The sequence below is a fragment of the Struthio camelus genome, chromosome Z, assembly GCF_040807025.1.
Source record: "Struthio camelus isolate bStrCam1 chromosome Z, bStrCam1.hap1, whole genome shotgun sequence".
NCBI classification, from domain to species: Eukaryota; Metazoa; Chordata; class Aves; order Struthioniformes; family Struthionidae; genus Struthio; species Struthio camelus.
The window spans coordinates 28209139-28222755 of NC_090982.1; the positions used below are offsets into that span (position 1 = coordinate 28209139).

At 38.3% G+C, this 13617-nt stretch overlaps 1 protein-coding gene across 1 annotated transcript in view; it reads left to right on the forward strand.

Moving 5' to 3' along the window:
• Window positions 1-13617, forward strand: part of PCSK5 (proprotein convertase subtilisin/kexin type 5) — a 250946-nt gene that overhangs the window by 42028 nt on the left and 195301 nt on the right. The window contains exon 3 of the mRNA XM_068927337.1: window positions 5193-5306. Within this exon, the coding sequence (XP_068783438.1) occupies window positions 5193-5306 (114 nt within the window). The remainder of the gene's footprint in view (window positions 1-5192; window positions 5307-13617) is intronic.

Sequence of the window (13617 nt, forward strand, 5' to 3'; positions counted from 1 at the left end):
GGTATGAAATTTATTCCCTGCTTCAGAGTTAGGGTCTTTTTTCCCCCATGCGTGCTCTCCTCATACTGGAAAGAATTATGCCTTTAGCTTGTCTATAACTTCTGCTCTTTAATAATTACTTTTTCACATATTGGATTTGCTTACATAGTTCTAGGCAGCTACACATTTCTAATCGATTTGAAAATATTTATCCAAGGAGACCCCCTCATCCTATATTTTAAATACAAATAACAACTCTTTCAGAGAGTATCCAGTGTGTATATGCTAAAAATTGCATGGCTTTGATAAATAGGCAGATTATTTTTTTCAGCATGTTAATTTTTTTCCCTCTTTTTCCAACTTTTTTTTTTTATTTTTTAGTTTTCACAGTTTTTGCACTGGAGAAAGTCCTAATACAACATTCTTATATAGGGCTACTTTTCCATGAATTCTATTGAATGAATGAGAGGGAAACTGGCAGAAAATACTTTTGTTTCACATAGAGATAACATTTTTCTATATTCCTTAGCAGTTAAAGAGAATAAAAGAATGGTGTGCTTCAAATAGCTCAGAGCAGCTTTTATTCTGTAGCATGGTTTCATGCAGGTCTCTGAAGAAGAGCTGCATCATGTACAGAACAACCCTGTGAGTGCTGAAGTGAGGAGACTGGAAATGATGATTTTTTAAAATAGTTTGGTCTCCAATCTGGCTTGGCTTTGATTTCTAGACATTCAGGAAATGGAACTTTCGAAGCTGAAGTCAATGGGAAAATGTGCACTGTTCCCCCTCAGTAAATGTGACTTTATGGAAATGTTAAAATGCACCTCATTGTTTGCATAGAGTCTCCTTTTGGCAAGAAGTGAGAATCTGTATAATCAATTACTCCAGAGATTTTCCTTCAAGGCCTATGGGTTAGGAAGTGTGGACGCTTTTTAAAAGAAAATATTTTTATACAAATGAACTCTTTTCATACAGAATCAAACAAATCCAAGATATACCAGGCATCTGACTGTGGCATGTGAATAAAATACCCATAAAATACTCAAAGGCAATATATGTCAGTATACTAAAATAGCTGCTGAGTCTTGGCCTAGTCTTCGTTAAAAAAAACCCAGTGATTGTACAATTTAGTTCAGACTGAAGACTACCAACAGATTTTTCTGTTCACTTGTTAGAGAAAAAACCCAAACCCATATTTCAGTGGAGTAAGCGATTCTATTTCCATAGAAATGGTATTTTCTGTAAATTAAATTTTATGCACTCACTCCTCAGCTGAGAAAGTGGGTTTCCTGTGATGGTTTTAATTACATTCCAGATGTGTATTTCGGTACATCCTGAGTGCAATTGTAAAAACAACTATCAAGCAGATTCCAACAGAAGTTGTTTGCAAAAAATCTTACCAACAAGGTTATCGTCAGGGCTGCACTTAGGCGTACTGTATTGTTTTGGGTTACTCTGTCTCACTTCCTACTGTCGCTCCGTTAAGGGAGTGCACAGAATTTGAATGGCCATTTTCACTTCCCCTTCCACGTTTATAGATAGCTGTAGGTGCCCAGCATGGCCCAGGTTTTTACACCAGTTCCATCAGTACAAAGCTACCAGCACTATCCTGCCATACACATGCTCACACAAACATGCTATTTGTCCCTCACTTACATAAAACTGTCACTTGGCCATGTGGAAAGACAAAAAATTACGTTCCTTTTTCTGGCTTTGGGTCTGATCATGCAAGCTGGACAGCCCTTCACAAAATGACTCTTTCATATGTTTTCCCTGACTCTGCTAGGAGTTGAGGAAACTTAAATTATTGACAAAATGCAGTATGTAGTAGGGGCAGGCCTTGTGACACATTATCTGAAGCACAGTCACTTAGCTTTTTTGTTAAAGGCAGGAAATAAGATACTGAAGAATGTCTATCCGTACCTCACTAAAATCTAACCACCTAAGATAAAACTGACTTGCAGATTAACTCGGCTGATACATGCTCTTGTATAAGTACATTCATGCATAGAAATACCTACATGTATACATATAAAGAAATTCTTCATGTATTATTGACAGTGTACTGGGATGGTACAATGAGACAACGTTTATGATTGCTTGGACTAAAGAAATGTCTGATAGGTGCTCTCTGTAACGTGATCTGAAACAAAGGGAACAGAGGCAAAAGGAATTAACCTTTTTTTCTGAAACATCAATGTATGAATGTATCAGTCTCCGGAAGCACTATGTTGCCTTTACTTACAATTTTTTTAATAGTCAGCAGATATTTACAGCTGAACAGGTAGTAAATGAATACATGTTTTCACAGTGAATAGTAAAGAGCTTTGTAATTTGTCTTGTCAGGAAAACCCCTTCTCATTCCTCCATATAGAAAAGGTATTAGGTTTTCCAAGTTCTGCTTAAACTTCTCTGTGTTACACCGTCTCCTGGACCATTTTATACTCCTCTGGCTACATTTACAAAAGAGAGATGTTTTTCAGAAACCCCTCACAGTTGCTAATGATATTGCTTGTAGCAACACCAATGCAGAGGAGTTCGTAATGCCAACTTAAATGCCGGGGCATCTTGACCTGCAGTTCCTCTAAGCAAAAGCACTGTTGGTGCCTACCTTCTTCCATGAATGTTCCTGCATTTAAGTCAGAGTTAGTAGTGGGTAGGGAGGGTGGAAGTTTACACTTTTTCTGCTGAGTTTATCTCATTGTTTTTCCTTTGGGGACATCTTTACACCAGTATCAGATCCTGAAATTGTGTCGGGGATAGGCATTTATAACTCCTTCCTGCAGACTCAGATAGGAATGAGTTTTGTAATGAGTTGCCCTGTGCAGCATGGCATGCTCCGTATGTGCTTGCAGCATGTGCAGGGTTGAACTTGGTTGACTTAAACCGCTTTCAGCATAACTTTTAAGGACATGCTAACATGCTCGTGTGATTCATTCCTACAGCTAAGGGATGAGTTAAGCTGATGGTAAGTACTCTGCCAGCAAGAAGCCTCAGACCCCCTCATTCAGCTGAAAATGTATCTATCTATCTAGTAATAATAGCCAAATCTGATAGTAAAGTTTGGAAGATGGATCTGTATAAGCCCTGAAAACCACAATTGCTTATTCAGCCTTGTTTGTCACTGACTTCTACATGCTAAGAACAAAACAGAGCCAGCTACTGAGTCAGAGATGAAATGGTATGTGGGATACCCCTCAGCTGGCTTCAGATGTGTTGGGAGAGCTGGGCAGTCTGTGAGGAGAGAAACTTAGGAGAAAAAAATAGCTTTTCTGTGGGGATCTGGAAAGAAGACGTGTTCGCAGCAGGTGACAAGGAAGTAGGATTCATTATATAAATGTTGGGTGTCAGCCTTTTTTGATGGAGGGGAGCTCCAGTTAAAAGGGATCTTGATCCCACTTTAAATCAGTCTCTTGAGTCTTAAGGCCTAGTGCTTGCCAAAGTCTTTGGCTCTCCTTTTGGCCTCTGGCCAAATACACTGTATACATCTTGCAGGCCTCCAAAGTTTGCTATGTCAAATGGTGCCAAAGACTGATTACCTGCCTGTTCCTAATGAAAGTATTTCTGGGTCATGTAAGATCTGAAGCTGGCAGTCAGCTCTAGGCTTCTTGAGAGGAAGTCCACCATGATGGATGCCAGCCCAAGCTAAAAGAGGAGCTGAGTAACCAGGAGAGAAAGACACCTTATCCAAGGTCTTAATTCTATCAAAAGTGGAAAGGGATTTGCTGGAAGATTTAACAGAGAAATGGGTTTCTGTATAGGCATTACCAGTTAGATAGTCTGTATTCTTCAGCTGCGTAATTTCTCCTGTAGAAGCATATAGAAGTATGCTGTTGACCCTGAAGGTACTTCTTGGCAAGGGGAAAGATTCCGTTCTTCTTTATAAAGAAAATCACGAAGCCTTGCCAGCCTGTAGAAGCAATATTCTGGGAATGCTCCCAAGCAGAATTCAGAGATGCCTTTCTATGTTTTCACCTGGAAGGAGAAGTCAGAAGCCAAGGTGGTATGGACCTCAAGCAAAATTTGTTAGTGTCAATAGAGTTTTGTCTGTGTAGGGATCCCACGGTTTGGAGTTGAGGATACATAGCATAGACATTGGCCTGCTAAGGAGAAACGTTAATACCATCTCTGACATGTGACAAAGTGAAATATGTGAGCTGAAAATAAATTTCTTTTATATATATATTTATGTATGTGTGCATGCACAGATGTTCATAACAGCACAGATCTAAGGTGCAGAGTTGGCTACTAGTAGGAAATGGCTGTCTTGTCTGGGAAGAGGTGAATTGAATTTCTGCAGTTATATCCTCTGGAACAATTTGGCAGAAATATGAGCTGTCAGGAAGGCAGATATGTATAAATATAACCTGGCTTTGTCTGTGGATAGTTTATATTATTCACATTTATGGAAGCTAGCTCCCATTTAGACAGAAATGATGTGCTGTAAGGTTGATGTCATTTTCGGTGTCACCCTTTTTGGATACGTCGTGAATCTTTGAAGAGGTGCCTGATAGACAAGAAGCTGGCTTTCAGAACTAGCTTTTTAATCCTGATTTTTATTTTTCTATTTCAAGTGCTTTTTGGTGTAGTTGTAGTTTAACCTGTTGCTGGGTGCCCAGCTATTTCTTCCTGGGGAGCACTGCAGGATAAAAGAAAGTCGCAAAAAGCCTGACTGACTGAGAGTCCCACTGTTACAAAAATACAGTTTAATTCTGTTTCTTGACTCCAAGTGATGAAGCTACTTCTATACTGGTTTAAGTAAAACATTTGAGTATATTACTGAACATTTTATTTTCAAGAACAAACTTAAATAAAACAAAAGAAAGAAAACTATCAGAAACTTCTTTCGTTTCTCATTGTGATATGTTGTAAAGCTTTATAGAAGTAACTGATTTTATAAATTTGAAAGAGGAGCTAGTCTGATAATGAAAAATAATAAAATAAAGGTGTTGTTCAGAAGATGATAGCCAATGAAATCTTTCTAGCAGGAATTTAAGTAGTTGCTCATGGAGACTTGTAGCACTAACTAAATTGGATATATTCCCTAGTGAGCAGTATGCCAAGGTGAGCTGTGCATTCCCACCGCCAAAATGAACCCTTTAACATGAAATATGTCTTGGACTCTGGTAATGGGAAACTTCCCAAGATTTCACACATTTCTTGATAATCTCCATGGAACCCTAACCCTTACCAAATGTTTTCCTTGTTGGCAGGTGGAGTGGATACAACAGCAGGTGGTTAAAAGAAGGATAAAGAGAGATTATAAACCTGGTGGTACCCAATCCACTTATTTCAATGATCCCAAGTGGCCAAGCATGTGGTACATGGTAAGTACGTAAAAGGGCATTGGCTCTATTTCATGCTGGTGTTTAAGTCTGCTGCGATATTTTGAAAAGTGGCAAAGTAGTATGTTCTGAAAAAGCAAACTTTCTTTACTGTTTTATGTAACTAATGAAGGTTTGTAAACTCCTTGCAAGTATTGTAAAGAATTCCCAGTGGACCATGCAATAGGAAACACTTATTAATGCATTCATTCATGAATGCTTCCTATTGCAAGATGCCTTGGGAATTTCTTATTAGAGAATAAACTTTCAGCAATGAGAGGGGAAAGAACATAGCCACGATCTGTGAGAGCAGTGAACCGACTTGTTTTCGATGTGCTCTGTTCACTGTCTCGAAGATCAATGTGGTACAAATTTCTTGTGTCCTGAAACATGAGAAAAGAGCCCCAGACAATGTCTGTTGAATGTTATAAATACACGGTTCTTAGTAATGAATAATTCTGTTGAAATAAGTGGATTGTTTGCACTGCTTCCTGTCTTCATGAGTTGAATGTTTTCTGAGGAAACTTTTTTTTTTTCCTGGTCACAGTTAAAGCCTGGAGTGAAACTTTTTTTATTCAAGAAATTTTTAAGAATATCCTCATTTTACCTGGCAAGATGCAAGTGAAAAGTTCGTGTACTTAGTTTTAAAAAGTTGAGAGCAACAAGTTAGGCAGTTGACTCCAGCTCACGTGCCTGCGTTCTGGCTATTGCTGTCTTTCCCTACTGTTCTGTTGATGTAGTTCTAACTCCCTACATCTTGTTTTCTCACTAGATCACCTATGTAGTTGTGAGAGTAGGGCACTCAGTAGGTTTGAGACTTGATAGTTTGAATTGCTCCTGACAGGGAAGAAAATAGGCCTTTTTGAAAAGAATATGTAAAATGATTTTTCTGTAAATAGGCATTGTATTTTCAGGAGTGTGGCTAATTCCAAAGTATTAACTGAGTATTTTATGTGAATAAGCAAGATTGTCCTAACAGAGCTTAAATTTGGGGTTTTTTTAAGTTTTTATAATTATTTCATTTTGGCTTGCATTTCATTCAGCTGCATACACTGAAAAACAAAAATGTAGTATGTCTGCAGTAATTCACAACACTACCAGTCAACTCAGACATTCAGAAGTGCTTGTCTTCAAGCATGTACTGTATGAGCATGTCATCAGTCAGCAGGTCGAGTAGCTTCGCTGTTTGTTGCCACATAGCTTGGCTATGTGTTTGAGTAAGAGGCTAAGTAATACCCTGCTTCCAAAATTCCTCCTATATTTATTAAATGGACCCTTTTGTATTACTAGTGACCCTTTTCTTTTCCCATGGAAAAATGGTTCCATCTTACTTTTTCTGGCCTACTGGAGTTACTCTCTTTGAGGCAGTAACTCTCCTCATGCACTGGAAATCTATTTCATTTATGTTTTGTTGCAGTACTGTATTGATGTGGCTAAGGGGCTGGAACTCTGAAACCTTGAAAATAGCTTTTACCCAAGATGTAATGCTTTTCAGAAGCTGTTTGTGAAAGCTGTATTATTTTGGGTCATGGGATCATGGCAGGACTTTTTCTCAGTCAATTGAAATGTGTATATTTGCCTTTCTTTCTCCTCTAATATGTATGCTTACTCAATCTACCTGTGCTATAAATATGTGCATAAGGTGACAGACAGAGTCCAATAAATAGTAGTAGTTTGTGATACTGTGTGGCCTGTCAGTTCTGAAACGCTCTTTTTTTTGAATTTTATTTCAGTATTTTTAATTGAAACTGGAATATAGTAGTGATTTATCCTTATGCTGTCTGCTCTTATTGCTATAAACTTTCAGCTTTGTATTAGAATAAAAAAAAAGGAGGCCTAATTTCAAGAGAAAAACACTAGTAAAGCAAGAGTCATAAAGCCTAATAAGTTTTACAGTAACTTGTGCAAAATCTCCTTTGTGCCCCTAAATTTGTAGTCAAGGTTTTTACTGTCACTGTAGCTTTTTAGCAGAATACAGTGGTGACTCTGGGGTTTAATTGCCAATAGATGCTTCTAACAGTTGCCTGTAATTTTGTTTAGGAAGGTAACAGTCTCCTACTTAGAAATTAGTTGTGCTGCCCAGCCACAGTGCTTCCTGGCTGCCTCGCCATTGTAAGCTTAATATGGAAAGCACTTTAGGGCAACAAATGGACTTTACTGTTTGTCTTGTATAACTTTCAGTGTATTTTCAGTTCTATACCTGTAGGAGAAAGTCCTTATTTGCAGACACTCTGGGAAGGGGCTGCTCCTGGGTGATTGCATTGGTCTCCACTGAATAGCTCTGCATATTTGCTCTGCCTTTAGTGGCAGTGGCTAGATGGCATTTTGTTGAGAAAGATGAGTGAAGTATCGGGGAGTACACCATTTCAGCAAGAGGGAATGGCTAAAAAATATGTGAATGGGTTGATTTCAGGACTGACTGGGGTCAGTACCACATATCCTCAAACAATTATATATGTGATTGTAACCAGAGCTACTTTTGTTAATTTTATTTATCTTTAGAAGTTGAAGACAGAAAACAGGAATTCCAGGTTAGTTAATGTTTTCAGTCATTGCTATGTCAGAAAGAGGTTTTTAGGTTGGTGGCTGCAAATTTGTTACTGAGAAAGTTACAAAGTATTATCATGTACAGGTTTGCATTTTGATTAATAATTAACTTCTCTGTGGGTTAAGATTGATACCTTTGGCCGTTGAACTGGTATAATCTCTAACAGGGCTGTAAAGGTAGTTCAGATGTGTTGACACAAGACCTTTTATTCAAAGACTTTGTCAAACAAAATCTCTGAGAAATGTTTTTCTCCCCACCCTTTTTCTTCACACGTAGGGATTCAGGACTTCTCTCTCTTTTGGATCCTCACAAAGATATCTGCACGATATTTAGCATTTTACACTTTTATGGATGCTGAAGGAAGCAGAGCTTTCAGAGGCATTCATCACCTAAACAAATATGCTTGTGCTTTTTGATAGCTGATGACTCTATCTATTGAGAAATTCCTGCTTCTTATGCCTCCTGATACCTAGGAAAAGGCAGTCTTCTTCAGCCTTCCTTCCCTCAAAGCAATCAAAGCTCCAAAAAAAATTTGCTTTATCCAGCCTCTGACTTTTGAGGCATCTGTGCTTAGCAGTGAGATAGAATCTTTTTTTTAGATTAACTTACACATGAAACTTCACTTGAGAGTCACTATTCAAATTTTATTCAAAACTAAGCTACCAAATTGGGCCCTGCTTACTCAGAATGAACTGACATCAAAGAAATAAAGTCAAAGGGAAAGCAACTCCCTAGTTAACATGCTTTTCCAAACTTTGGGTCAGTAGAGAGCCCACAGTCCAGCAGGTTGTCCCCAGATCTCAGCTATCCACATATCGTCATGTCATATCTAATACATTTCTTCTTGTTCATTGATGTTGACAAAATATTCTGTTTGTTAATAACTGGATGAACTATATACAATCAGTTCGCATAACTGCAAGAGGTTGAAGTCAACTCTAAAATCCTACTGCTCTGTGAAACTGTTTTAATTTACTTGCCATTACAACAAACAGTGTCTTTGGAATGAACTAAGGGGGCTTTTGTGCCTAACCAATTTCACTGCTCCTACCAGTTTCCTCATCTTGTTTGCATGGGAAAATGGTTATAAAAAGCAGAGAAAATGAATATTAAAATTTAAAAAACATACAGAAAGGTGTGGTTAATATAACTAACTTTGGCTCGCTTAGAAATTCACTAGACTTCAGTCACTAGACTCTCCTTGGTGACAGTTTTCTTTTCCTTCTGACTTCAAAAAACCTAGTAATCGTTGACTGAAACGGGAGTTACGTGGGCACCCCAGTGTGTCAGTCTACTGCAGCTGTAGTCAAGCTCTGCTATTACGCTAGGCTCCATTGCATAATTTAGTAAAATAGAATGTAGATGCAAGAAATTGGTTTAACTATGGTTTATTTTTTAACAAACTGTCATTAGACTGCAAAGGCACTGCCCCGTCTTTGTAGTCAGTTCAGATAGGAACAATTCTTTTTCAACGCTAATCAACGATAATCCACCCAGTATTACCAGCCCGCACATTGCTAATAATAATTGCTAGTGCTAACAGGCCTCTCTAATTTGGAGAAGAAGTTTCCACAGTCCCTGGTCCTACCAGCTTCTTTACACTCTGCTTGCCTGGTTGCTGCTGGGCAGGAATTGAACGTACAGTGAGATATTTTTTTTGGGGCTGAGGATTTGTCGGAGAAGATGTTTTGAGATATGAGACTGTTTGAAAGGAGAGGCATTGTTCCGCTAGAGCACCTAAGAACAAATGTGATAGTTAAAGATTATAAGCTAAGTGTTTGTTTGTCACTGGCTACCACAACATCTGAGAAAGAGGAAATGTGTAACCAGGGGTTATTCTTTATAGCTTCAGAAGGTATGGCACTGTCAGATGGAATGAGGAGAAAGCAAGAACTTCCAATGCAGTAAATCACTGGGGCAAGATGGTATTCCTCTGAGAAATTACAGTATAAGATAACAGAGCTACCCACAAAAGTAAATGACAGGTTTAAAAGTGGTGTTATACTCAGAGAAGAAGCTAGCCAGTATCTTTAAAATGTGCAGTTGTAGGTCATCCTGAAAATTTATGTACAAGTGAACCTTACCTAAGAACCTAAGGAAATATCTGACAGTATCATTCAGATTATAAACCACAGCAAATGGAACAAGAGAGAACTTAACTGTCAGCTTCTCAGAAGGAAAATGAGAGAGATCAGTTGCATTCATAAGCTGCTTGGAATGGAGGAGGAAGGACAGCACCTACTTCAGAGCCAAGGCAAAGAAAAAGCAATCTTTTCATTGTCACTGCTAAACACATCCCAAAATAGTATTAATGATAATGCAGAAGTTCAGAGAAATAAAACTTTCATTTTAGTCTGCCAGAATCTTAGGTCTACAATGGTGTCAGCTAACCTTTTTTTCTTAAACCCTTTTAACATGTCTGTTTTTGCTGTTGGTTTCTCCAAATTAAGATCTTCCATTTCTGAAGATACTTTTCATTTCTCCGAATCTCTTTCTTTTTCTCAGCTTCTACTGTTTCCTCTACCCCATTTATTCCTCACTGTTCTTTCTTTTCACACATAAACTGTCCTTTGTGAGAGCAGGTGGAAGACAAAATGCTTTTGGAAGAGTGTGCTAAATGCAGCTGACTTTACAGTCTTTTGTTTGGAACCAAAAAAAAGGCTTTTATAAAACTAATTGTACCTCTGTACAGTCTGCTAATATTCCCTGAATGTGTTAACAATATGATGGATAAAGGATTATAACAAAATATAATTTTTACAGTCTTCTTTAAAAAAGAGTATATTAGGTAAATGTAATTAATACACTTGGGTTGCTGAAAAGCCAAATTTTCTTACAAAATCTCTGAAAAGATGCTCTAATAGGAATCTGCAAACCCAAGCAAAGATACAGTTCCTAGCTCTGCTGTTTCTCTAGCTGCTTACATTTTGACTTGACTCCGTGGGCTTTACTAAGTGTATTCTTGATTTCCAGAAGTGGACTGAAAGGACACACAGAGGCAAAAGGTTTTGCTGTGAATGAATAATTGGTAAATTAACAGAGACAGCAAATGGTCACATGCCCAGTTATCTAGCACCAAGAGAGGTTTATAAGGGAGCATAAGCGTTGAAACTTAGTATTGTTCAGCACAATAAGTTGGCAAAGATTTGGAGAGTGAGTCAGCAAACTGTTTTAAGGAATCCAAGGTGAAACAGGATTATAGCAATGCCAATAGGGCATGATAAAAGTAGGTAACAGCCACGGTGGAAACTAAAATGTAGTAATTATTTGGTGAATGAGTTGGATGAAAGAGCTATAATATTGTTGCTAATTATATACTTAGCAAGATTGGAGTGAGATTATTCAGATTTTTAGAAAGCTGTTGAAAATACAAGACTTGCTGAGAAGCCAGTATTTATCCTCCAGCCTCTTATACTTGTGCCAAGTGATTTCTGGTGCAGACAGATGAAACGTAACTTATACTGCAATTTAAAGTAGCCCATGCACATTGAGGAGCTCTGAATTAGTTACATCTAGAGCTGGCTGCCTTCAGATCTTCAGGTGAAACCAAAACCCAGGGAAGGTTGCTTTGTTTTCACTTTCAGTGAGAACTGTGAAGTCAGCATTGCATTGAACTTTGATGAAGGACCAGGGAACCCGGCTTACTTTGTTTCTTCAGAAAACTGCTCCAGTACAGTACGTCACCGAGGGACAGATCATGCTCTCCAGATAGATTTGCAAGCTCCCAGGTGAACTATGGTAGCGTCTGCCTAGAGGGACTGACACTCCTACTCTGTTGCTATGTAGTGGACTTTGGAGGGCAGCCAGAATAAGGCTAATAAGCCTTTATCAGCAGTGAGTAATGTGAGTATCCCAAGGTCCTGTAGCTATCAAATAAGCTAGAGGTGAAAAGTTAGATGGGCCAATTGCCTCCCTAACGCTGCTGATGAGATCTGTGAGGCACTGGCTTATCTCGTACCCTCTCTGCCAACTCCAAGCATGAGAGGTAGCACAGAGAAAAGGATTTCACATCTCTGGCCTGGCCCTTAATGAGGTCAGGTGAGGAGAGTGGGACTATGGGACGACACAGAGGAAAACGAAGAAACTAGTGGCAATTGTCTGATTGCACAGGCTGGGGGGGTGAGATGAGGGAGAGAGAAAGAGAGGTCACACTAGGTCCAAATGCAAGTCAGGTACACAGGAAGCAGGATGCAAAGGACAGAGTTTCTCATGCCATATATTAACCCCATAGCAAGTGAATACCCATCACCTTCTTTTACCACCTGCTGATGTCATATTTCATACCCACCTATGCCAGGCATTGGCAGCTGAGGAAAAACCTCGCTCTGTTTTTACTGTCCTCCAAAGAATCATTCTCTTTCCTTTTGCGCAATGGAAGCCAAATCACTGTTCTTCCTGAGGTGGCATGGCATGTTTGTAAGTGTTTTGCATGTCTTGTAACTTGGTTTGGTTGTAGTATTTTATACTGCATGAGATGATAGAGCTCTTAGTTTTTTAGAAAGTTAAGACAACAATGTGTGACTTGCTTCAGTGGGAATGCTGCTAGAAGGAGTCAAACTTCCCATCACAACATTACTTTGCAAATCTGTATTATGGATAGCATACCTCTCATTCTCTGTGGACAAGGTAGAACTAATACCATAAGATCAGGTGATACACAATTTAAGCAAAATTGATTTCCCATTGAAAAACAGCAGCATATTTTTGGTAATCGGAAGCCTGGTGAAGCGGATTTATCCTTATCTACTGACAAGGGATTATTAATGCGACTATAGTTGTAACTAGTGAGATTAACGAAGAATTTAATGACAGAAATACCTGTTACGGTACTTGGATCTTTTCCTCTGGCATATTGAGTTCTGATTTCCAGAGAAGCAACTCTGGAAGTGCCCAGGAAACACAGAATGGAAGTCAACACTGCTTGAGATTGCTCCAGTATTTTCACTGAACCAAGAAGTAGCGATATTGCAGTCATTTCCATACTTGCTGTTGGGAGAGATTTTCCTGTCTGTCAAAGATTAAATAATAAATCATATAGAAATAGCGCACTTTCCACTCTTATTTGCTACAGTTGATTTTATCTTCAGCGAAAGAGTTCAGAGAGTCTTTTTCTGCCTTTTTCTGACTAGTTTCTGCAATTAGTGAGGAAATGATAGCACCACAAAATTTATGCTGAATTCTAGTGAAATATAATAAATATCTGTCTGTAAGTTTAGTCCAGAATAAATCGCTAACAGTAAATGATACGGGACATAAATGGATAGAGAATTGCTGACATTAACAACAGTCAGATGTGTTCTAGTGGGGCATGATTTGGTGTATTTTAGTTTTTATCTCTCATAGCATTTCAGAGAGAAAACTATTCCCTTAAGTATATAGGTGCATATTTATCCAGAAGTGTATATTTTTTCTTTTTTAAAGAAGAAGGGATTTGCCCGTTGCTACTTTCCAAGAGCAATTTTTCAAGAACAAACACATAGTTAGCTGCCCATTTTTTAGATTTTTCTTAATCAAAATCAAGTAATCAATATCCAAACAGAAGGCACAATTTTTTCTATTTTATTCTGCAATACTATGAGTACTCTAGTAAGATAAATGAAAAAGGAAGAGGTAATTTCATTAAGTGTAAAGAACACTGCATTGCTTTAAACACTCTCTTTAAGTATTTTTGGTATTGTTTGCCTACTGAAATTGTGGATACTTGCTAAATAAGATTTCTGTTGAACTGATATTGTATAGCTTTTTTTCACCACACAAATATCTGGA